The sequence below is a fragment of the Porites lutea genome, chromosome 2 (assembly GCF_958299795.1).
Source record: "Porites lutea chromosome 2, jaPorLute2.1, whole genome shotgun sequence".
NCBI lineage: Eukaryota > Metazoa > Cnidaria > Anthozoa > Scleractinia > Poritidae > Porites > Porites lutea.
Window position 1 is genome coordinate 47,166,809 of NC_133202.1, and position 25,386 is coordinate 47,192,194.

General features: G+C 38.9%; 2 protein-coding genes across 3 annotated transcripts in view; one reads left to right on the forward strand and one right to left on the reverse strand.

Moving 5' to 3' along the window:
* LOC140928845 (guanylate-binding protein 7-like) overlaps positions 1-15,475 on the reverse strand; it is a 20,594-nt gene extending 5,119 nt beyond the window's left edge. Inside the window, exons 1-10 of one of the 2 annotated variants that reach the window (XM_073378643.1) lie at positions 15,321-15,475; positions 13,198-13,375; positions 11,586-11,743; positions 9,963-10,135; positions 9,344-9,539; positions 8,258-8,522; positions 6,084-6,379; positions 5,190-5,444; positions 4,617-4,739; positions 4,174-4,221 (exon numbers count right to left, since the gene is read on the reverse strand). In XM_073378643.1, the coding sequence (XP_073234744.1) occupies positions 4,174-4,221; positions 4,617-4,739; positions 5,190-5,444; positions 6,084-6,379; positions 8,258-8,522; positions 9,344-9,539; positions 9,963-10,135; positions 11,586-11,743; positions 13,198-13,345 (1,662 nt within the window). In that variant the 5' untranslated portion in view covers positions 13,346-13,375; positions 15,321-15,475. The remainder of the gene's footprint in view (positions 1-4,173; positions 4,222-4,616; positions 4,740-5,189; positions 5,445-6,083; positions 6,380-8,257; positions 8,523-9,343; positions 9,540-9,962; positions 10,136-11,585; positions 11,744-13,197; positions 13,376-15,320) is intronic. The other variant, XM_073378645.1, reaches the window with a different exon arrangement.
* A 160-nt stretch (positions 15,476-15,635) lies between these two features.
* On the forward strand, positions 15,636-24,444 carry LOC140928846 (guanylate-binding protein 7-like). The gene is made up of 11 exons (XM_073378646.1): positions 15,636-15,789; positions 17,437-17,636; positions 18,719-18,876; positions 19,207-19,379; positions 19,743-19,929; positions 20,428-20,692; positions 21,310-21,605; positions 22,221-22,475; positions 22,863-22,985; positions 23,664-23,711; positions 23,826-24,444. Exons 2-11 carry the CDS (start codon positions 17,492-17,494, stop codon positions 24,123-24,125), a joined length of 1,950 nt encoding a protein of 649 aa, XP_073234747.1. The 5' UTR covers positions 15,636-15,789; positions 17,437-17,491; the 3' UTR covers positions 24,126-24,444.
* The last annotated feature ends 942 nt before the right edge of the window (positions 24,445-25,386 follow it).

The window sequence follows — 25,386 nt, forward strand, 5'->3', positions numbered from 1 at the left end:
TATAAGGAAAAAACCCAAACAAAGCCTTGCATTGAGATGATGCACTTGTTATTACATCAAGTTAGCTGGCCCACCATTTTGGACTTAAAGAGTGGGGGGACTGGACCGAGTTCCTGTCCAATCCTTCTCCCGTTTGGCGGGAATTTTTTTCCTGTTTTTAGTCAGGTGTGTTCGAAATTCTAGAAAGCGATCTGTTTCAGGATAATTTTTCGATGGCACTTTATTTCTTTGGAGGGGTAAATGACCAGTGCAGTGTCACGTCATGGGCTGTGCAAGAAACAGGAATGCTTCCTTTGTTGTCTTGCGATAGTGACATGACTGCATGGTTAAAGCACAAGTAGAAAGGTTCAGGTGTGTCCGGGGAAGAAGAGGGAGAACTGGTGATGCCAAAGCTACAGGTGATTCAAAATATCAGTTAGGGATCATACACGCGCACAAATGATTTTTATCGCAATTTACGGGACTCTTTTGCTTGAAGAAAGACAATGATATATAATTTACGATGTTGTCGTCTCAAATTGTTTGTTCACATGGTTGATTGATTCCCATGTTAATTTCCTGGGTCCTTACGAAGAGCACTAAACATTTAACAAACTCATTGCAGCAATATCTTTATATATATATAAAAAATAACAATAATAGAAATAACTTGAAGGCTGTTTTTTGTCTGCTCGAGCTGTTTGTTTACATTCAGCTTGTCACGTGGGCACGCTTATCAAGCAAGGCTCAGTTTCGCAATGCACAATTCGCGCCAGCATGCATCGAAACTCCACCGGTCTCCTTTATTTGCCTGTTTCGTCGAAGACAAGTCAACTTAAAACAGACTTAGCTACATAATTCCGCAGGAATTGTTTTGGGAATTCTGGACACGAAAACGAATTTTAGAAAATCTCAAGAATATTAGAAAAAATTGACAAACACTAGAACTTAAATAGCAGTATATATAGGAGAATACTGACTAGCAACATTTCACAGGCAGAAACGTTGAAAAAACGTTTTTATTTTTCTGTATTCCTACCAACCAAGAGAGGGCTCAGTCCACCCACATGCTACAATAGTGTCTAGAGTACTGTTCACTGAGCACAACAAATCAGCAGTTTTTCATCAGAGTCATCTACACTACAACTAATTAGCGGTTATTCACGAAAAAGGCCCTCGCTATCAAAAAGAATAAAAATTTTATGAGTTGTTTAGGGAATTTTAGAGAGTCTTAGCAGATAACACTCTTATTTAGGTATATTTTTTCATTATTCTTTTAATTGAATAGTTAACATTATTTTAAATAATTTTTCAATTAAATAATGAAACAATTTTTTCTACAAATATACACAAATCTTCCGTGCTCTTCCAGAACGATTCAGAGTCAGTTTCAATTCAAGTACGACATGTGTGTTCATTGCCTATGCATAATTCCAAGCAAATCCAATAATATCAACTAATTCGGTCGATTTTGCGACGACGTTTTAGTGACATTTTCTCCCTGAAAATGTCAATTTCGTCGAAAAACTTAGATGCAGCATGTTTGCAAAGATCTTTGACGAAAAGGGTAATAATGGAAACCGGTAACTGAATTGTGCATTCAAGATAAGCGTGTGCACGTGACAAGCTTAATGTAAACAAGCAGCTCGAGCAGACAAAAAACAGCCGTCAAGTTATTCTTATCGTAGTTGTTTTTTTTTTGGACAAATTTGATGAATGTTTAGTGCTCTTCCTAAGAACCCAGGATATTAACATGGGAATCAATCAACCATAACCAAACAATTTGAGACGACAATATCGTAAATTACATATCGTCGTCTCTAAATCTCTCTTCAGTCAGAAGAGTGCCCTAGATCACGATTAAATGCCATTTGTGTGCGTATATGATCCCTAACTGATATTTTGAATCACCTGTAGATTTGGCATCACCAGTTCTTCCTCTTCTTTCCCTGACACACCTGAACCTTTCTACTTGTGCTTTAACCATGCAGTCATGTCACTATCGCAAGACAACAAAGGAAGCATTCCTGTTTCTTGCACAGCCCATGACGTGACACTGCACTGGTCATTTACCCCTCCAAAGGAATTAAGTGCCATCGAAAATTATCCTGAAACAGATCGCTTTCTAGAATTTTTTCACACCTGATGAAAAACAGAAAAAAATCCCGCGAAACGGGAGAACGATTGGACGGGAACTCACTCCAGTCGCCACACTCTTCAAGTCCAAAATGGCGGGCCAGCTATAAATTTGATGTAATAACAAGTGCATCATCTCAATGCAAGGCTTTGTTTGGGTTATTTTCTTTACAAAAGCAAAACAAGCTTTTTGTTATCCAGCTCTCTTAACCGTGGATGGATGGTTTCATTTTTTCAGCTCTAAAGGACTCGGAAAATCACAGTTCACCTCGATACTACTCACTGAAGCTCGTATATGTCTGTGTAATCTTCGTATCTTTGCTGATGGGTATTTAAAACAACTATTCAGGCTATTACAAGGTCAGACGAAGATAATATGTTAACGAACCTTTTGATAAGCTAAATTTATCTGGTAAAAATATAAAAAAATGGGCATGACAAAATATGGAGACTTTCCATGCTTGGAGTAATGCTTGGAAATATGACGTGAAACTGACTAAAAATCAAAGAAAAATTTAAGCATCTTGTAAAAAGATTGTTAGATGTACATCAGAACATCATCATTTGTGTTCTATGGTGGTTACTAGGTTTTCAAAGAATAAAATCACCTTTGTTTTGCTAAATGATGTGTTTGTTGCGCTAATCAGAGGCCCGTGTTAGATCAATTTTAAGGTAAGAATCGATGTATTTCTAAACAACGAAACTGATTTGGCTTTGGCAATTCATTTTTACTTACCAAATACAGAATAAGGGCTTCTTGTTAACAATTTGGTTTGTTTATGGCCTGAATTAGGCTCAAAATTCCATTTTGCATCGCCTTAGAGGGGCATGAAGTGTTTGTTCCAAAAATTCAATAAACCATAATAAGCCAAATTTTTCTCAATTGATTTTCATAAGTGGGTGACTAAAGTAAACAGTGGTATAGGTTTGGAGGTTATGCAAGAAGGCAGGTGAATATACTGAAATTTTGAAAAATGGCTATTTTGGGTTGTAATTTTAACATCAATTTTGGCCAAACTCTAGCCCCAGGCTCCTCTCTGTGCAATACCTTGAGGACAAAGTTACATGCATGAACTGAAAGCTCTATTATAGTAGAGTTCATGGTCAAATTCATTTGGCAGCACAATTTACCAGTGGGGTCTTATCACACTTTCAAAATGCCTCCTGGGAGGCTGGATTTTTGGTGCTCAAAGGGCAAAAAATGAGACCCCCCCTGTAACTCCAAAACTAAAAGTCAGAGGAGTGAGCCAAAGTGGCTTTTGAAATATCTCATCACACCCAACTTCTGAGCCAAGTTTCAGCCAAATCGGTTGACCACAACTTTTGGCCCCTGGAACACTTTCTCAGACAATGACACTTAAGCAGATAAAAGGCTTTCCACATATCAAAAACTCCGGGGAGGGGTTAAATCCACCCCCTCCCCCCTTGTACCACGTTGGGGGATATTAGTTTGAGTGTACATCCGAGGGTTAATATCATTAGACATTTTTTATTGCGAGATTATCAAAGAGCTTTGTATTGAAAGAAATAAAAAAGGCTGAACCGTCTCAACCATAATTCAGGGGCTGATCCTGTCATAAGCTGGGCTAGCCCAGCCACCCCCACAATAGAAATTTCACGCAAGGGAACGTAAAAAGTGACAATAACTGACATTATTACACGCTGTACTCACTATCTGTCTTCTAATTGGCTAAGAGCCTAGAGCTAATTTTGGAAATGAGCGCAATCTACAGATTAGTTATTTATAGATCTGCAGGCAGATAACTGATTAATGTGTTGGTTGCACGCGCAATGCATGATTTCTAATATCAACATCCTTGCGACGGTGTGTCTGTCGTTATTTTCTTCCAAACAATGTATAATAAAACAATAATTAATATTCAGTTTTTGTGATATCCAAAATAAGGTTCGGCTGATATCATTTACCGCGACCTTGTTTATTCTGGATATCACAAAAACCTTGTCCAATAACTGTTTAAAATAGTTACATGTCCTATGAATAAAATATCCGCATGCCTGACGCTATGTTGACTGACAAGGAAGCTGCCTTTAACTAACCTCCCTTTCTTTCATTGCTTGTTCCTCCGCCAGCCGAGCTCTTTCCTCCTGAATGAAAAACGATGGGAAAATTAATAACCTTATGACAAGAACTAATAGAACATCAAATTATATACTATGTCGTCATCGTAATCATCGTTTTTACCACCATCACATTACTATGTTATGTGTTTGTATGTACATCTGAAAAGCCCTGATAAGGGGTGGCATGAGGGGATAAAGCTCTTGGGGATGGATTATAATAAAGTATGTACCATCATCATCATCATCATCATCATCACCATCATCACCAATATCACAATCACCATCATCATCTTCATCTTCATCTTCATCATCATCATCATCATCATCATCATCATCATCATCATCATTATCATCATTGCCATCATCAAAAATCATCAGCATTATCATTATTATCAATTGTCTTTTGGCGCCTTCTATACCTCGAGTCTTTTCTTTTCCTGCATCTCCTGTGCACGGGCCTCCTTTTCGTAAGCCAAGTTTTCATCAAAATCTTTGAGCTGCTGCAAATGCTCCATGTGGTTTTCCATCTCAGCCTGAAGTTCCTAATTTATTTTAGAGATTCCGAAAACAAACAAAACAATTAACAAGAAAACTCAAAGGACTAGCAATTTTTTTCCCTCCCATACTTCTCCCTTCCCTATCTCAGAGCAAAAGAATTTGAGAATAGTCTTTGAGAAGAGGACATACTCGAAAAAATGATCGGTGTATGTTATTACGGATTTGACTTCAAATGGTGATTGAGGTGAATTGTGATAAAGGCAGCTTAACAATGTGCCCGGCCTTAAGTAAATGCTAAGCGCTACATGTCTCTTTTTTGTGATACACAATAAATAAGAAATTGTGACATGGGATACAATTGGTCTTTTTATACCCATTGTTGAATTTTAAAAATAAAAATAAAAAAAACATGATTATTATTATTTTTGTTATTGTTTTTAAGTATTGAATGTTGTATTCTGCCAGAGGTGTCACCCTATTCATATGATACTCACGGGGTGGAATTCGAAGAAAACCTGTGCACAGACATCCTCAGCTCCTTTAGCTTCCAGCTTAAATCCTTGCTCAATAGCCGAGTAACAGGCCATAATTTCAGCGAAAGAAACTTTAGCGCCATCTTTTCCTCTAAGCTGTGTCAAGACTGGGTCCAGGTGCTGGCGCTTTAATCCAACCAACAGCTGATAGCAGCTTTCCTTGGTTAGACGAGCATTTTCCTTTTGCCAGTTGTTCAAACCGTTCTCCATGTAATCCTGTGATTAGTTGTTATTATAATTATAGATTTTCGGAAAAATAAGTTACAATTAAATTAAGTTGACATATTGCATAAAGAAAGCTTCGTTTCTAGAGTTGTTTTATTGACTTGCGCATCTGCATTTAACCGATGTTTTCTTATTTCTAATCCGTTATTATTAGTAAATAATTAAAAGTTAGACATTACAACTGTTTGTTGCTCGCCTTGCGACCTATGGCTGTACAAAGAGTGAAAAAAAATGCACGCGGTGATAAGGGGGTGGGTGGGGGGGGGGGGGGGGGGAGAAGAGATTTCGCGATCAGTGGTTGGTGGTCTAGGCAGCTCGCCTTGTGCTCTGACCTAGCATCTCTTTGTTAATGGTACGGGCTCGATTCTTAGACGAACCCTTAATAAGACAGTGCAACTTGTTGTTGGTCCAAAACCGTGCTTAGGACTTTTTAAAGAGCTTTTCTCCCGAATTTGTTTCCCTCCGTAAACGCAACATTTGAAAATTTGAAACACAGGCTTAATTTTTGACAGTCAAAAGACTCTCGTGAGCTTCCGAATTGAGATGAAAAATGAATGTTAAATCGGGAACTGCAGACTATCCCTTTGGGCATGACAATCAAATACTTATCAGTCGGCAGGTCTTCCTTACCGTCAATTCATGGAGATATTTCTCCATATTCCCTGTCGATATTCCGTATGTTTTTTCTTCAAACAGCTTAAGTGCTTTGTCGAGTGCCACCATTTGGGCCTGTCGAATCACGTCCCTTTCACACGGCATCCTACCAGACATTTCTGACTCCATCGATTCATCGTATACTGTAATGGACTCCGATTTGGCTTGGGTACACTTTGCAGTAACGAACACGTCCCAGGTCTTTTGGACATTTGGTACCATTCCAGGGGTGTTCAATGCCGTCACGTAACTGGTAACCATGGTTGCAAGAGCTTTAATAAAAATGGTATGAGTTAAAAAATACGCTATAGTTTTACTTAGAATTTGCAATACGTTCTATGCAACCATTCATATACTCTGATTTATGGAACGATTAGCAAATCTCCAGACAGTTCACAGCCCCGTATTTTCCAGTAAGATCTTCTTTACGGGCGGCCATCTTAGTTTCAAATGTTCCGAGTGTAGCCTGGTGATGAGAGTCAAATCTACCAACTGGGCAAGGGACGGTTTCCCGACTCCAGCGCCTCGGTACCATGAAACCAAGATGGCCGCCTGTACCGGTAAGGGCTCGATCTCGACGGTCTCACGAAAAAAATAGGGGTCTGTGAACACTGAACAGTCTAGAAAATCTCAAGGGTTTTTATCGCTAATTTGATTGCAAATGTGTGAGTTTTGTTGTTGCTATAATCTGTTTGCGTAAACCGTTTTGATAATTGTGTCCTTAAATGTATAATTTATTTAATTTGTTTTGCGGGCCATGTTGCGGGATCGCCATCTTTTTCACGGGACCAGCAATTTCATCAAAACCTAAATCCTTTTTTCTCTAAAATAGGCAAGGTCTAGTGTCCAGAATAGGAGGTTCCATTCACAAATCACACATATTTATATTTCATCTATTCTGTCGCTAATTAAACCGACCTAACCTCATATCAATCCTTTCGAGTGTGGGACTCGGTTGATTTCCTAATTCACCACCAAATTCAGTAAAGCTAGTTTGATAGATTATCTACATCGATTGGCCCGTTGAACCGGAAATAATGCGAAATAGCTTTGAAATACGCGCTTAAGCTAATTTTCCTCAAATGTATATTTGAATTCATGATAAATGTAGCTCCACCAGCGTCAAAAAGGGTCTGTGGCAAAGAAAAATGGTTTTGATATTACCACATTAATTTTCAAAACTTGTGTGTTTGGCAGTGTGATGCAGTGGTCAAGGAGTCGCCTGCACCTGCAGATGACCCGGGTGCGACTCCCAGCGACGCTGTTTATTGTTTTTTGTGGTATCGGTTTTTTTTTTTTTCTGTTTAGTCGTTGTCTTTTAGTCCCATTTTCCTTTAATTTTGGCCTGTTTTTCTTTATTCTTACTGCTGACCCGGCTGCAGTCATGCACTTGGATCAATATATATTTTAAGCTTTAGTCCCGAGTTATATTTTAGAAAAAGGACTAAACTAGTACACTACAAACTTTTCTAATTTACACCCAACAACAACCGGCGATTTAACAATATTATTACCCTACGATCTCCACTGGGTTTACCCAAAAACAATAATCAAACGAAGCCTTTTATTAGTGTTCGGGACTCAATTACAGAATTAAAGGTGTATGTCCAGCACAGTATTAAAATTCGGTAAAGCAACAAGATTCAATGCTCACAGTCTTTTTCAAATACCCGCCATTTGGCTTCTTCTTTCAACGCTACCAGCTAAACGAAATTTGAAAGGATTGATATGGGGTTCCACCAGCTCTGAAGAGCTGAAAATACGCACAACGTAAAGTATAATATATCATTTGATGAACCTCCTATTGCTGTGTCTAAATTCCTCAATCTTGCTGGATTGCTGTGCACTGACCCTCAAAAGTGTGACCGGTCGGTATGATTGCCAGTAAATTACACCACTGGACGTTTCATTACAAAAAAGTACCAAAGTCTGGTTCTCTATGATAATAGCGATCTTAAAATCTCCAGGTGCAAGACATTGGAACAGTATTTCCGTGATAAATTCGAAATTTTTATCCGCCTCTTCGATGAACACTTTTCTCGCCATTTTGAAAGTCACCGACGCGAGACGTGACGTCATACTGGCAGGCGAACTAAACCTGAACGATTTCCTTAGAGACACCTTCCCCCCCCCCCCCCCCGGTCACATACCTTCCCCTGTCACAATTTCCCCCTCGCTAAAACTGAGCTTCGGAGCCAGCTTAGACTTTAGATTGGCCTTGAACTCCTCTACTCCACGAACGAATGATTTATTTATGTCTTGCTGGACTTCGTCCCGGTTGAGATTAAGAACAACCTCAGGATCAGAGGATGGGGGTGGCAGCTTGAAAGCATCGAAACCAGGAAAGTAGCTTAAAATGCTTTCTGCTACGTCTTTGGCCTTATCTGCCTTTGATGATGCTGAGGTTTTGAATACCTGTAAATTGAATGACAAAATTGTTGCGGCAGTTTGTGCTTCACCAGATTCAATAAATGACAATTTAAAAATCACTAACTGTGAATGCAGGCTTTTAGCTGTAAAATTGTGAGGGACTGGGTACAGTATTACTAAGCAGTCAGAAGACGAAAGAGATTCTTCTTCCGGCAGTAATACCTAATTAAACTACCATGATCGAGTACTTAATGGTGATAAAGCAAGCATTCAATAACTATCAACCGCCAAAAAGTAAATAACTTTTATATATGGATTACGAAGTTTATTGACTATTTTCGAATTCCCCATAATACACTCTGTTTGCCCCCCAAATTTTGCATAAACCATTGTTTTTAAATGCTCCTGGGAGTATTGCATTTTCCCAAGAGCATTTTAAGACAATAAGTTATGCAAAATTTGGGGGGCAGACAGAGTGTATTATGGGGAATTCGAAAATAGTCAATGGTAGTCTCCTCCAAGCGTTCAAATAACGGCCGGAGTACGGCGCGAACCCGGAGAGCCGGGAAAAAAAATAAAAAAGGAGAAAGAGTCTCATAGAGAAAGGGAAGTGGCGGCGGGAACCTTGGCACTCACCTCCTACCCCCCACCCACTTGCTGTTTTTCCTGCTCACATCTCTTTGCTTCGTCCCCACAATCTGAACAATCTGAACGCCAGTAACAGGTTAAGTTAATGGTTGCAGTTATGTAACGATTAATTCGCAAATTTTGGGAAAAAAATCTTTTTAAACACAGCAGAAACAAATAATAATAATAATAATAATAATAATATTAGCATTGCATTGTCATATTCCAGATGAACTTACTTTTGTAAGAAAGTAATCCTTGATATTCGGGCAACCTTTAGGAAGCGCTAAGACAACATCTCTCAACAGCCAAATGAAGAAAGGAAACGTCTTATGGAAAAGTTTGGCGTCTTCTATGGTGCCCACCCCTCGTTGTGCATCACCTCCTTGACTGCCAGAGTGAATTTGAATCCGCTGAGACAGTTTTAATATATAGCTTTTTTGTTGTTAAGACCAAACATAGAGGGTTTTTACTGATTGGATATATCAAGTTTCCTACTAATTTTAATTTTCTGTAATTTCGGCAGTTACCGAGTGGTTACGGGGGTGCCTTAAGTAGATGCAACATAAATTCTTCAAACTGTCGTGTTGAACGGACAGGCAAAAATTAACAGAACTTTAAAATGGATTACGTTCAAGCTAACATGAAAGCAGTGGCTCACTTTTAAAAACGTTTCTCTCAATCTGTTTTAAAAGTGTGACGTTATGTTGCTTGGAATCATCTAGAGATAAAACTTTGTTCTTGTCTTATTATTTTTTCAAACATTAGATGTTAAAATTTCTGAAATTTAATATCGTAAGCCTCTCCCTTTCAAAGGATCTTCTCGTTACAGTAGATTAGTATTATGATAATGGATACTCTAGTCCATCAAGATCAGTCCTGGTAGGAACACCAGCTGAGTTGTAGATCAAAACTGACGCCAGTAAAATGGTTAGCGTAAATATACAGTGATCATCGGATCCTTCACCCGACACTGCATCAATTCCTTCGGAGTCCAACAGCAGTACTGTGAATTCCTGGCCACTGGCATCCTGCAACCACGATGAGAACAAATTTTTCCAGTTGAAAGATATTGAAACCCAGCTATCTAATATTGCATAATTCAATACATTCAGGAGCAAACGCCTTCCAAACTAAAATGTGTTGTTCCAATAATCTGGCAAAATTCAGTGCAAATACTGAGAATCACCTCAAAAAAGGCTGCCTTTTCCGTTTAAAATAGAGACCTGTCTCGAAGAAAAGTCTTTCTTGCGTTGCAGGTTTTGAAGTTCCCTTTGGAAATGAGTGTAAAATTGGCTGGAAGTTAAACCTGAAGCTTTCACAGAATTTCATGTTTGCCACTTAATTTCAAAGACGATTTTTGCAGTTTACTCTTAACCTTAAAATGGTGTTAAAACTCACAGGAAACGTCTCCCTGTTTGCAAGGAATCATAAAATTCTTCCAAGCAATACGGGAGAGGATTCAGAATTTCTGATCCCCCAAGAACAGAGGAGAGGATTCAGAATTTCTGACCCCCAAACAACACTGGAGATTCAGAATTTTTGACGCCCCAAACAAAACGGGAGAAGATTCAGAATTTCTGATTCCCCATGGAATCCCTAAGAATATAGTTGTGGAATCAGAATTTCTGATAAGCCAAACAACCCGAGAGAAACTTCATACTTTTCTCTCTGGTCTCAAAGCAGTGAAATGCCTCAAAATCTGAGGTTGGAGTCAACACATGGTTCTGGAGCAGTGCAAGGACTGATTGTTCCAAAACTTTATTCAATCGCTAATGTTACATCCAATACATGCAGCGTCACATTAAATTTTATCATTGAAGGTTTTAGTTCTTGCTGCCCACCTGAGCTATGTCTGATCAAAATTGTTTTTCTTGATAACACTTTTTAATTTGAAATCATTTACAATATCATAATTTTTTTTTAACAGATTCCATACACTCAGATTATCTTGAAAGAGTGCTGAAGAACAAGCTTCTTCACAGCAGCCTACTATATGTAACTGTGAACAATACACAGTCATATACTGCACTGATGTATGTGTCACAGGTCAAATTTGATTTTAGGTTAATTTTGATTTAATCTAGGTCGATTCTCAATTTCCTTTGTTTCCTAACCCTAATTCATGAATATTAGGGCTAGAAGACGAAGGAAATTGAGAATGAACCTTGGTTAAAAAATTTAACCTGAAATCAAATATGCACATACATAGTATACACATAATATGCGCCAGCTCTGACCTCAACAATACAGTGCTCATTACAGTAGCTGTGAATTTAATGAACACTGTACTGAAGAGACCAAGAAAGTACAGAATTGCCCAAAACTGTAAGATTACTCAAACTGTGCAGCTGACCTTAGCATCACTGTAGACTCCATTGTCTCTGTCAGAATTAGCATACTTACATACACTTTATTTACACAACATGGAACTGATCTGTATGGGAAAGGAAAGTCATATTAAGCTGCAAGAGTCTATACCTGAAATTTTTCTGGTACAATCCACATCCAGATTCCCATGGTCTCGGGATCCAATTCATGTCCGAGAGGAAATACCTCACCCTGATCAAATACCTTGCTCAAGATGTAAGATTTGCCTTTCCTGCACGGTCCAGCAATTGACACCACACACACCGGACCTAAAACGTCATAACAAACTAAATCATTACAAAAGGTGGCTTTAAAATGCTGTCCATCCCAGGTGAATTTGCCATTGGTGATGAACGTGCACCTGGTTTGAATTAGCAGTCTTGATGGCGCCTCTGGTGAATAAGTTTTTAATGCAATCAAGAGAGATTATTTTCTCTTGATGCTATTATATACCAAAGTTGCCAAAAAGTGAAAAAGGTAAAGGGAGCGTTACCCCAGAACCAAGAGACTATAAAGGGGACAGAGAGGGCATCCCCCATATACACCCTATTCCATAGGTAATTCGTCTCGAGTTATTTTTAACACCACAGATCTCAAGGGGGATTAGACAACAGCCAATCACATAGCGAGCCACGCATCCTTCACGAAATGACGCAGAACAAAATGGGGGAAGACGCGGAGAGCGATTTTGCTATTCCTTTTGTCGACGAAAACGACTACAGCGAGATTTCTGCGAAAGCTGTGTCAGCGAAACCGAAATTAAAAAAGAATCGCCCTTCCTCTCTTGTATAGAGCTAACAGTAGAGCAGGGAAATCCTTAACACACTGAATATTCTCTCAGGATCATTTATAATTTACAGTTTGAAGAGAGCAATTTCTGGTTTGATGTTTATTTTTTTCAGTCTTTATAGCGATTATTCCTACCCACCTACTTTGTCAACTGTAGGCGAACCCTCCTAAAGCTGAATTTCAAGGGACCATATTCAAGCTCAGAAAGAGAAATAAAATTTCGTCGTTGCTTATTTACGTCCTCCATAAAACGCGAAATTAGGCATTTTCACGTCGTAGTCGTGCAAAAACGGGAAAGAAATGAACAAAAAAGTGTGTTGCACGTGCGAAGTTGTTTTTTTGCTAATTAAACCTATTGTTTTTTGATGTTCTAGTTGTCGTCCGCGTCGTTGGATCTTAAACTCCCTAAATTGTACAAACGACCGGTTTCAATAGACCGGCGAAATTTCTCATTTTATTAAAGCACTGAGGTTACGACAACTTCGAGTTAAACTGATTTCACGGGTTGTCAAAGAGTCCAGCGATTCCTTTTTCCCAGGTGAGCGCCGACTCATTTCGCTTCAATATTCAGGAATGCTCTCGATCTTTTTACGCTTTCATTGCCTCTCGCCCGACATGTTTTGCACGGCGTTTGGTCATGCGAAACCTCCACGAAACATCCACGCCTCGCGCGAGGTAACTTTATCCCGATTCTAAAAATAACTCGAGACGAATTACCTATGGAATAGGGTGTATATGGGGGATGGCCTCTCTGTCCCCTTTATAGTCTCTTGCCCAGAACTCAATTTATTTGTGTCTTTTCCATTTAAAAAAAAGAAGAAGAAAAATCTTTAAGGGATCTGCCTCCGCTACATCTGACCATGAAAGAAAACGTGAATTTTAGAGAAAAAAAAAAGTAAAGAAAAATATTTTATTTTTATTCCGTTCCTCCAACCTTTAATAGCTTTCAGCTGTTCCAAAGCAGCGTTGATCACATTAAGTTTGTTCCTATCTTGATCCTCGTCTTTGCTGTATTCACCGGTCTGCTCATCCCATTTACAGTTATTTGGGAGACACAGGGGAACTGCTGAATGTTCGGACATTTTCGCCTACAATTGACCCTCAGTTGACGACTGCAATAGAAGGAGAAACACCCTTTTCTTTCTTCGTACAGTATTTCATTTGTTACTATTCAATAATGGACTGGATTGCTTTAGTTAAAACTTGTCAACGTCTTACTTATTGGTCTTTTACATATCCTTACAAATAAGTGAGGAATCAAGAGTGCATTTTATTGTCCGTATTGTAATCCATTAACAACAGTTTCCTTGGGTAATGGTTAAATATGGTTTGCAAATTAAAACGTGGCGTGTATCAACTTCACCAGTTCACCTTAAGGACGTTGCGGGGGACCCTCCTTATGCTTTAGTTAATTCACGCCTGTACGAAGAAACAGGTACAAAGGTATGAGGAGACATTAATGTCAGCCAATTCATAACGACGAACAAAATAATAAAAAAACAAACTTTGCCATCAAAAGTCCTTAATTGCCATATCACGAAGTCGAACGACAGCCAACACAGGACACCCTGTCAGCGAGCGCAAGAATTGCTGGGAATAAAACATTATCTCGACCTGGGGAAAAACATGGACAAGGCCAAAGAACTTGCGACGTCAAAACCAGTAAAGATCCAGGTGATCGCTGTATCGCAGTTAGAAATATTTTGTGCAATACTATCGTGATCCCCGCAGGCCTACTGCATTAGTTGATCACATGACCAACTTTCGGTAAACACGAAAACAGCTCGCTTTTGATAATGTTGTTAGCGCGAGCCGAAAGAGCATATTAAAATTAGGCAACCTGTAAATAGACCTATTCGGCGCGCTAACTCGGCCGCCGAAAATTACAAGGATTTGTATGGGTAAAACAACTTTTGCCACCCATTCACGCCTGGATGGTTTTCAGTACAAATCCTTGTAAATTTAGGAATTTTTAAACTGTCTTGAAATATTTCTTTAAGCATTACGGAGCTCAAAACTCCTTTAAATTTATAACAGGCAAATTTGAGCCCTTCAATGCGTAAGGGAAAGTTAACGACAGTTTAAAAAATTCAGAATTTACAAGGCGGTCGTATGGAAAACCACTTAAGTGTGACTGGGTGACAAGAGTTGTTTTTCTTGACGGTCGTTACAATCGCTACTTTTGAGATATACGGCTGGAAATTTACAGGTTGCCTTATTTTAATATGCTCTTTCAGCTCGTGCTAACAAAATATTTCAAGAGCGAACTGTTTTCGTGTTTAGCCAAAGTAGATCAGGTATTGCCAAAGGCCTACTGGTCCTCTGCCGCCGGAAAATGCTCCCCGCTGTGGAGTGCAACCGTTCACGAAGGGGGAATACCGAGTCGTATTGTTTCGCTTTTATGACCATCCCAGAGACTTTTGAAGGAAACTCAATCTATGTAATCTATTTTGCTGAAGTCATATTGCGTTTTCATAGAAAAGGAAAGCGTTGTTTAACGGGCAGCTGTCATCAGCGAGTAGTATGACCATGAACAAATCTCTCCCAAGACTACTCTTCCTTTCAGCCTCGCTTCCGTTGTTCCTTGCATAAAGAACGAGGTAGTCGTTCATGTTTTGCTTTCGTTTTGTTTTTCTCCCTTCATTCGCGATATTTTACGCGATACACAGTTGGGTATATATCTAACCAATCATAAATTGACGTTATAATTTTGTACTGAGCAAGTTTCAGAATAATTCATTATTGCTTCCTCGATATTCTTAATTAATATTCTTAATATATATTCTGGATATATAGATACAAATTAAGACGGAATCCATGAGGAAATTGAGTAATTTTAAATGCCGAGGACAAAAACCTTGTACCAGAATAATTTAAGCAATAACTCAATTTCCTGATGGGTTCCGTCTTAATTCTCTTCGATTCAGGAGCTTCGATTAGAATAACGAAAACGAATTGACGGAAGTAACAATACTATTTGGCGAAAAAGAAACTTTGTCGTTTCGATGGTTTGAAGCTCCTGGTTTGAGGATAGGGTGCAGTTTAATAATTACTTACCAGTCGACGTAGCTAGCATGTACTAACTGACGGTTTCCCTACCGTTTCCCTTCAGCTGACAATGAAACAGCAGTTGGATGTTATTTCAAAGAAACTATCTTGAATTCTAAGTAAACTTCCGCTTCCGGTTTACGGACGGCGAAAGCGAAACAAGCGATGTTTGCAAATGTACCTATAATATGTTTCTGAGAAATCGGGTATTCCCCTTCTTAGGTTTACCGCAGCTGATTTGCTAAAGTCCTTTCAGATTTGACAGCAAAACATAAATATGGGCAAAAATGATTGGTTTTATGTCTCTCTCTTGTAAATAGCATGAAGTCAGGGGTTAATTATATATCATGTGTTTATGCATGTATGGTATTTCCGAGAATGCGAAACAACCCCGTACAATTTGGCATCGTCTTTAGTTAAAAGGAACTCAGTACTTCGGTAACTCCATCTTTTCACAGCCGCGTAAACTTCACTGAAGGTAAGTATAAAATCTGCAGGTCAGAATCAATATGTTGCGAAGTATGTTTAAGAAACAGTCGAGCTTTTAATCATAAAGACTAGGTAAGAAAACAGTATGGGTATTAGCTACCGACATAATTTTATTCACCTCGCTCAGCTATCGAAGACTGTAGAGTTAGTAATTTAATAAGGAGCTGATTTAAGACTGACCCAAATGCCTCTGTTCGAAGTAGGATGGAAAAAAGAATATAAATTTTGAATAGGGACCAGAAGACCGTCATTGAATTTTCCTCCGGTAAGATGTTGCATCTGAGGTATTTTGTTTTTCGAAAGCGCGATCAGAACCTCTAATTCAGAGAAAGGTTACCCACTCTGAAGCATAAAAATAAGTGTGGCGGAAATAACGAAAGCAAGAACGCGACCAGCAAAACTGTTTCAGTAATATACTATTGTATCTGCCGTCACAAAACAACTTCTGGTCGGGACTTTCCCTTTGTTTCACTTTCTAGCATAGTTAATTTCTGGCTATGGATGCTTGATTTCTAAGTTAGCATTACTGTCTTATTAGGTATCAAAAAACTGTTAAGCATGCTAATAATTCATGCTTGTCACGCTTAGTGAAAAATGCTATTTTTTTCTTGAGAATAATATTCCATTAGCTGAAATGCTGAAAATGTTGTATATTACCATGACAAAATTGTGTTCAAACTCTAAGAACTAATTTCTAATTCTCCCTTTGGAACGCATCAGAGCACAGTTTAATATTCCGAAGTACGTGTCATGATCTGCATGCAGACTTTAATACTTCAGTATCATTCTGAGCCAACACTGCAAAGCGTCACGCGCATTTTCATGTGTTTTTACACGCGGCTTACCGTATGCTTTTCGCTAGAATGTCAAAATTTCTGACACAGGGAAATAGCCTTTAGGTCCTTTAGTTAAAACCGTCTCCCCTCCAATGACCTTGCTCTCTTAAAAACAGTATGATCGTTGGTACTCTGGTGATTGCCATCTGGATCCTTCTTCGCAGAGTAATGTGCGAAAGGGTTATTTTGAAACCGAAGTTGAGGTCGTCCCACGTTGGGTAATCAAAGATAGTCCTGGATTCTGGATTCTACACTGTGAATTCCGGATTCCAAGTACTAGAATTCTGGATTCCTTATCGGTGGAACTTGGATTCCCGATTCCAATCGTAAGAAAGATGCAGGATTCCAAAGCCCACGATTTCCGATTTCACATGAAAAGAATTCTCGGATAACGGGTTCCACAAGCAAAACTTTTCCGGATCCGGGAAACCGGGAGTACTTACCATTTACTTCCACCCGGGTGGTTTGTGCAAATAAATGGTAAGCTCCCCGGGTTTCCTTGCATGGGGCGATTGACAGAGGTAATTCCTCGCGGTGATTCTTACCCGATGTTCACAGTCAGTTTACATTTTTTCACACAATGGAGATTTTCGCACTAGAGAATGATTATCCGTCTACGGTGACTGAGTTATCTGTTGGGTAATCCGTGTCAGACGGATGTGATAACTGGATGGTTTTATTTTTGGATGAATCATTCGTGATTTTGTATATATTTGTCTGATTAGCCGTCCATCCGAACAGCAAACGGTTAACCCCATTAACAATTTAGCAGGTACATTTTCTCTTCTCTGTTTTTTTAGGACCTATTTTGTCTCTAGTTTATCAAACCTTTGGGAAGGACAGCAAAATAACACAATGTCAGGAAGCTGTGCCGTACCACTGTGCCTTCCTAACAACTGTAGGTGGGACGAACAGACTGGTGAATACAGCAAGGCTGAAGGGGAAAGGCAAAGCCTCTATGTAGTCGAAAAAGCTCTCGAAAGGCTAAGAAGCATCAAAGGTAACCTGTAATCCTCTTAAAAATTTCGTCTGACATTTCCTCTTGTTATGCTACCCATTCTTTTACTCTTCCTAGCCCTTCCTTCTATTTTTTTCTTGTGTAATCCACAGGTAGCGATCGATAAATCACAAGTGATGTTGTAGCTTATTCAGTAAACGGCGGGCTGTTTTTTCCTGCTTTGTTATATGTTGTTGTGGACTTGAAGGTGGACAAATTAACGTTCACTGAATTGAAATAGAGGGCAATACATTTTTGAGCGACGCACGTCAACTGGAAGTGAGGCATTTGCCTTTTCCAAGCCTAATTGCTAAGTGTTTTTAATCTTATAAAGACGATTTTCTAAAAAAAGAATAGGCAAAACCAATGCCTACATAAGGATGCAAAAAGTCTACGTTTAGTTGACATGCGTCGACGGCTCAAAATCGATAACACCGTTCGGATGCGGATCCAGAAAATTAAGGAAAAGAGGGCCGCGGAGGACTTTTCAATTATTGGCTTACTCTGTCCGGAAAGCAAGCACTCTTTAGGCTCTTTAGGTTATTAAATCATCAACGAACGTAAATAATTTAGAGGTATTGAACTTAATTACTATCAGGATAGTTATTTATAACTGGTTTCTAGCCATAATTTTTTATTGCTTTTATTGTTATTATTATTATTATTATTATTATTATTATTATTATTATTGTCTTTATTTTATTATTTTTTTTTAAACAGTTGAAAGAAACTTTTGAATTTTAGAGGCTGACAGTTTTTTTTTTATTGACATGAAATTTTTTTAATTCGAATAAATTTTTCTTAGTTAAAGAACTCTTTCTAAGCTAAATTAAGTGCTTTTTAAATCGACAGGAATTGGAAATAGTGTTTTAAATGAATAGTTTTTTCTTTTTTTCAACCGAATTAATTGTAAATAGGATTTTAATAGTTAGCATTGTTGTCAATAAAATTTTTTCAAAAAAATTATTATTATTATTATTATTATTATTATTATTATTATTATTATTATTCTAACCATTGTGGTTTTTAGTTGAGATCTTGAGATCTTTCGTACACACACTAACTTAATTTCCAACTCAATTTAGGTCCCGTTTGTGTGGTGTCAATTGCTGGCCCTTGTCGCAAAGGCAAATCGTATATCCTCAGCAAAGCATTTGACCAAGGGGAGGTTTTCCCTCTTGGACACTTTCTGGACCCAGAGACGATGGGTATCTGGATGTGGGTTGTGCCAGAAAAGTTGAAAGTAAGCTCTTAGTAATGATGACGTCTGGTACGATATACTAACTGCTGATACATCTATCCCAGTAATGCTGGAGATGACTTGAAAAGCCAGATCTGACCAACTATTTGGTGTGCATGGTTTGCTTGTCCACCTACACTAGTGCCCTTGTCGCTAGCCTAAGATCTATGAAATACTGATAGCGCATATTAGTTCAGAGTTCTTAAGGCCAATTTTTCAGACTCTGGGCCTGAAAAGTCTTGCTCCATCTCTCGAAACGCATTATTAATTATTGTACATTATTTTCCGTATGAAGCCCAACCCATCGAAACCTATTTTCCTTTCAATGCATAGGACGCCAGTGGCCAGGAATTTACAGTAGTGCTGTTGGACTCGGAAGGAATTGATGCGGTGACCAGTGATGGTTCCGATGATCACTGTATATTCACTTTGACCATTTTACTGGCTTCAGTTTTGATTTACAACTCAGCTGGCGTTCCTACCCGGACTGACCTTGATGGACTTGAGTATCCTTGAACAGCTAATACTTCTGTCGTACTTACTTGTGTAAGGTTATTAGTAAGCTTTGTAGTGAAACAATACTCATTTAGACGTGTATTGAAAAAAAAAAAAAGAATACGGATCGCATCCAAAGCGATCTCTCTAAAAAGAACTTAGTTGGAACAAGAACTAAGTTTCTGTTTCAGAGAGGTGCCCATCTCATAAACAGTCGGGCAAATTAAAGAAAAAGCTGTAGGAACAACAGCAGGGACCAATCCTAGGCATCCTTTAAAGTGAGGTGTATGTCTGCTAAGAAAGAATTGATTGACAAATATAAGAGGTAACGGGAGTTTACATGGATATAGTTAACATTCCTTAATGACTCAAAGCTTCATAGTGAAACTTTCTCAGCGAATTCAGCTTCACTCATCTGATTCAACAGCCTCCGCATTGCAGCAGAATGACGATGCAAACCTTTTCCACAAAACCTTCCCATTCTTCATTTGGCTGTTAAGAGATGTTGTGCTTGCACTCCCTAAAGATTGTCACAATATCAAGGAGTATTTTCTGACAAGGGTAAACGGAAAATTATTTACAAAGAGTGTGTTGATATAGCTCAGGAGACTGCATAAGAAAACACTAAGCCACCACTAGTTTCATTGCGAAATAACGCATGAGGAACGAGCAACTGAGAAATTCCATAAACTAATGACGTAGGGTGTCACTACACAGCTGATTGGTAGAGCCGTCAAGGTAACGTGCTTCAACCAGTCAGAGGCACTTCTCAAATCTTTTTGTTCGCTTAGCTCAAGATCATTTCTTATTTCCTGAGCACCTGATTAGAATCATATTTATCACCGTGGAAGGGAAAGAAGTCACACATGAGAATCGATCGTTAAAATAGGCATAAAGACACTCTTACTAGCCAAATAACTTACAGAATGTTCGCATATTGCACGGAGTCTAACAAATCCTTTTCGGCAGATAATGGTAGATCTTTTTGTTATATAACATAGTAATAACCTTCGTCAGCGTACTAATGTGAAGCTAACTTACCACTTTTTCAATCGATAGGTGTTTAACTCATCAGCAGACTCAAAAGGTGAAGTCGCATCTAAAGTGGCCGAGAGCATTTTGAATTTCTTCCCTGGGTTTGAGGCCTTTAAACTTCCTCCTCCTTCTTCTGATCCAGAAGTTGTATTAAATCTTAATCGAGAAGAGGTGCAGGGTGACGTAAACAAGTCGTTTGTGCGGGGAGTGGAAGAATTCAAGGGGATGCTGAGGTCTAAGTTAACGCCCAAACGCAGCTTTCGTGATGGAGAATATGTAACTGGCGAAGGTAATAACTGAAAATGTAATTCTATTCTCAGATATGCACATCGTGGCTCTTCTTTATGTTCTTTTGTTCGTTAAAATCTATTTTCGCTGGTTTCAGGTTTCCATTAATGTCAAAAGTACGACATTGATATAGTAATACCTTTTTCGTTTTTTTCAAGATGAATAACACCACACCTGGTCATTTATAAAGAAAATTTAAGTAAAGTTCAGATACAACACGCCCTCTGATTGGTTGAAGGCGTGCTTTATGGGAGTAAAGCTAAAATTTACTTTAAAAAACTAGAAAGTGATGCGTGAGGAATTTAACGGTTTCTGGAGCACTCAAGAAGTAGGGAGAAGCAGTCTCGTGTTTTACCCTTGCATTATACCTTTCGTTCGTGCTCTTGCCGCTTCCTGCGTGCTTCAGTGGTGCTTTACAACATGTAAAACGGTGTTAAGTCAAGGCTTCTTTATTTGTTAAGTAAATGGTAAGTTGTGGCATTATATTTTTGTATGGCTGTTGAATCAAGTAGATTGACCTGAGAGTCATGCTTTAGGTGTAACTATTCGATTGACGAAAGGCTGTGAGATATCATCGCATCATAACCTTGATTATTTTCTGAACTTTTTTTTTTTAAGCTCTAGCAGCTCTCGTCAATATTTACGTTGAGGCATTGAACACTCCTGGAACAGTTCCCAGTGTACAGAGCGCCTGGGAGACCTTTGTACATACCAAGTGTTCCGAGGCAAAAGCTATCGCCATACAGATCTATCAAAGCGCCATGTCATCTCAGCTAGATGGAACACTGCCTCGTGAGAGTGTCGAGATTCGCCAAGTTCAGCAAGCGGCCATTGAAGAATGTATGGTTAGGTTTCAAGCTGAGACAGTTGGAGTGTCTGCTTTAAGCAGTGAAAAGTACCTGGATGAACTGACGGTAAGGAACAGTATGAGATCGCCCCATATAAGAAAATTCGGATTCCGGAAGCAGGGGAAATTTTACTTGTGGAATATGGAATCCTAGGCTGGGAATCCGGAATTTCATTAACGATTGGAATCTAGTACCTGGAATCCGGAATCCACGGTGTGGAATTCAAAATCCAAGACTGGTTTGGATGTCTTTACATAGGAGGGAATATGGTGTCAAATCTGTGCTTTGTAAATTAAGGCCCATGTGTGCCCAGATCAATACTCAATAGAAGAAGAAGAAGAAGACGAAGAAGAAGAAGAAAGTAATTCAAAGTAAAAATGGCACATGTCCACTGAATTTTCTGGGGTGCATTAAAACTAACATCTGACGAAACTGGTAACGTCTGACGTAAAAAAAAAAAAAAAAAAAAAAAAAAACAGAGTTTGATTAGGTTGTACGTCAGGCGTAGCGCTGAACCTCGGATCTCAGCCCCTAAAATATGATTTTGACTGGGCTGAACGTCAAACATTACTTGCTACGTCCGACGTTAACATTTATGCAACTGGCCCGTGATCCTTACAGAAACAGTGTAAAATAAGGGAAAAAAAATTAATTTAAACGCGCACCTTTCTCTACCTATAGGAGCACATGGAAAATGGCCTGAAGCATTGGCTGGAGGAGAACAATCGTTTAACAAGACAAGAGTGCCACAAGCTGCTGCATGATCTGAAAGAGCAGCATTTGGATCCTATCCTGAGACAGCTCAGTGGGAAAGATGGAGCTTCTGTCACCTTTGCTCAAATAATTGGAGGTTACTCTGCTATTGAGCAAGGATTTAAAACTCATTCTAGAGGAGCCAAGGATGTGTGTGCTCAGATGTTTTACGAGTTCCATCCGGTAAGTTTATATGTTCAAATTCCATGTTTAGGAGAATTAAAAGAAATACGTTTCTTTTTTCAGATTGAGTTATTAGACACAGTAAATGAACATCAATAATGTGAAATGTTCTCGAACAGTTCAGTAGCCTTTAGTTTACGAGCTCAGATGCCCTCTCCCACAGACTTGAAAACCCTTCAGGAGGCACCATCTCTCATATCTGAGTCTTATAAACTATCCTGGACGTGCCTAAAATGTCGTATTGGTATATGACCTTGTGTCATTCCTCGCTTGAAAACTGATAAGAAACTCACTTAGTAGATGGGAACATCTCAAGGACTTTTAGCATAACTCCTTTTATATTTACTACTATCAAGTCCTAAGATTGCATATCTCTTGCCTACATAGGAAATGCAAAAGGAAATGGAAAAACACATGGCGCACTTGCAACAACTGAAAGACTTTGATGAAACTTTAGCCCTAGAGAGAGAAGAAAAAGCCCGTCAGGAGCAGGAAAGGAGAAGGATTGAGGTAAAAATAGTAAAATAACTGAGCGCGTTTTTAGAAGCGTGAACAGGTAGAGGAAGTTTTACAGTAAGGATGACCATTGAACCTGTTCATCTGATTGACAAGTAGAGACGACATTTTTACTAAAAAATGACTTCAAAAGTAAACTCGAGTATTTGTAAAAAAAAAAACAATTTAGTCTTCAACTCTAAAATCTACAAAAAATAGGTTTATAACTTAAAAGCACAGCAGACTTTTAAAAAAAAAGGTTATTGAGAGACACTTTGTCTAAACTTAATGAAGGAAACTGCACTTTTGTTATATTTAGTTCTTATACGCCTCGATTGATACTGAAATGAACACTTTTTTTCTGTATATTTGTTTTCGTTGCGTTACGTTAAAAAAAGAAACAAACCACATTACTGATGGATCATTCTTTAAATGTAGTAACTCTTTGGGAATCAAAATTAACCAAGTGTTTTTTTTTTGTTTTTTTTTCTCGGACCGGTATTTCAATGTTCGCTTGCAGAATGCACTGTATACCAATTAATCCTCAGAAGAGATCTATTTCAACAGGGCTCAGTACAACTTCGATGAATTCGTGATCAACTACGAATTTTTTAAGGCCTCTTAAATATAGTTGTAATCACCTCATAGAGGCGTGTTCTTTTCAATCCTCACTTTTATTTTTAATTTATCTAGGAGGAAAACGCGCGACTCGAGGAGGAACGTCGCACGAAAGAGAAAGAGGTTTGAACAAATTCACTTTTACGTGTAAACATTTCCTGCTGTAAAATACTACTTTTTCTGTCTTCCTGGTCTCGAGGTATTTGCTATAAGAAAAATGATATCGCTCTTTTGTAGATGGAGCTTCTGCGGATCAAACAAGAGGAGGACAGGAGACGCTTGGAAGAACAGTTTAAAGCAGACATGGAGGCTCAAAGGGAACAAATGAGCAACATGATGGCGGCAAACATGGACGAACTGCGAAAGGACAGGGAAGCAATAATTCAGCAGAACCAGACGCTCAAGGAAACAATGGGGCAGATGCACGAGTCTATGGAGCAAAGGAACGCTCAAATGATCGAGCTTCAGAAGCAAATCACTGCACTTGCTAACCGCCCACCTCCACCACGACCGAAAGGTCCTTGTGTTATTCTTTAAGATAAAACTTTGTTCTTTTCGTTTTGCTTAGCTGAAGGGATGATAAGGTTATAAAAAAAACTTTTTTGAATAGTTCAAGTCTAACATTTTGAACTAAATTCATATTTAACAATTAATTACAAAATTCAAGCATGATCGCTTTCCAAGAGGAACTTCAATGAAATGATCTTTGTACTGGGATTTAGTACAACCTCGATTCCCAGACTAAGGAACTTGGTAAGGTCAATTATTTTAGCTTATTCTTCTTCCAGTAGTATAAACTGGCATCGATATCGCTGTATCTTTGACTGCTATAAATTAAAATGTGAACTGGATACAACCCTGTCCGTTTATTTTTCACTTTTTTGCATGGTTAGACGGGTGGCAGATGGAGGGGTTATTTGTAATAAGACGTCTAATGATGTAGGGTAACGTTTTCAAAATACGCATTTGGCAAGAATACGAAAGCGAAAGCCCTGGCATCGAAAAGCCTCTCCTGCATGTCCATTGTCCGTTTCGTTTGGATCGAAGAAAACTTTGTTGTTTCGTAACCAGCGCAAGACGCGAACAAAGAAATGAAACTGATCGATTTTATTAGTCGTTCAGCTCCTTCTCTGATTTAAAGCATGTGTAGCACCCGGTCACTGTCACTCTACTTATTACTAGAAATACGTAGATCGCAGGACCTCTCGCAGGACGTCGGGGGGACGGGCCTCCCTCCCATAGCAAATGCTGCATTGTCGCGCAAACGCGGTCGCTAAGCTTGAATATTCACGTCGCGTATTAATCCTGCCCGTTTGTGGTCATAGCGGAGCGTAAAGGTCAACAGTGTTTGTTGATGAGCGAGCGAATATCGTGCGGTTGCGATGGGCTTTCTGGAGCCAGCGAGGAAGACGCAGGAGCACACTTTACCTGCAGATTAGCCGATGGCAATATGGAGCGGATTCGTCGATTATCCTCAAATTTATAGTGCTTCGCGCGGAGATGGTCCATTTGCACGAGAAATCGCTTACAGATAGTAACATTGTTTCGCAGACGATGAATAAACAAGAACGCGCTTTCAGCGGCGTCAGTCTCGCTTGTTTGAAGATTAGATCGAAAAATGAGGAAGCGATTAATTCTACACGAAACAGGATTTACTCGCTGAAGTATTTTTGCTTCCTACTTTATAGACGTCGATACTTTTTACTTTTTTCTGAATCGATTTAGTTCGCGAGTTAGCGACGACCGGAATTACGTCAGGAGCCCATCAAATGGAGCCTCCATCTCCATTAATTTCTTG

Excerpts from the sequence above, each read along its gene's own strand:
- LOC140928846 (XM_073378646.1), top strand. The coding sequence starts at position 17,492 with ATGTCAGGAAGCTGTGCCGTACCACTGTGCCTTCCTAACAACTGTAGG. Across the intron at positions 17,637-18,718 it reads AAGGCTAAGAAGCATCAAAG|GTCCCGTTTGTGTGGTGTCA; the intron begins GTAACCTGTAAT and ends AACTCAATTTAG. Across the intron at positions 18,877-19,206 it reads TTGTGCCAGAAAAGTTGAAA|GACGCCAGTGGCCAGGAATT; the intron begins GTAAGCTCTTAG and ends TTCAATGCATAG.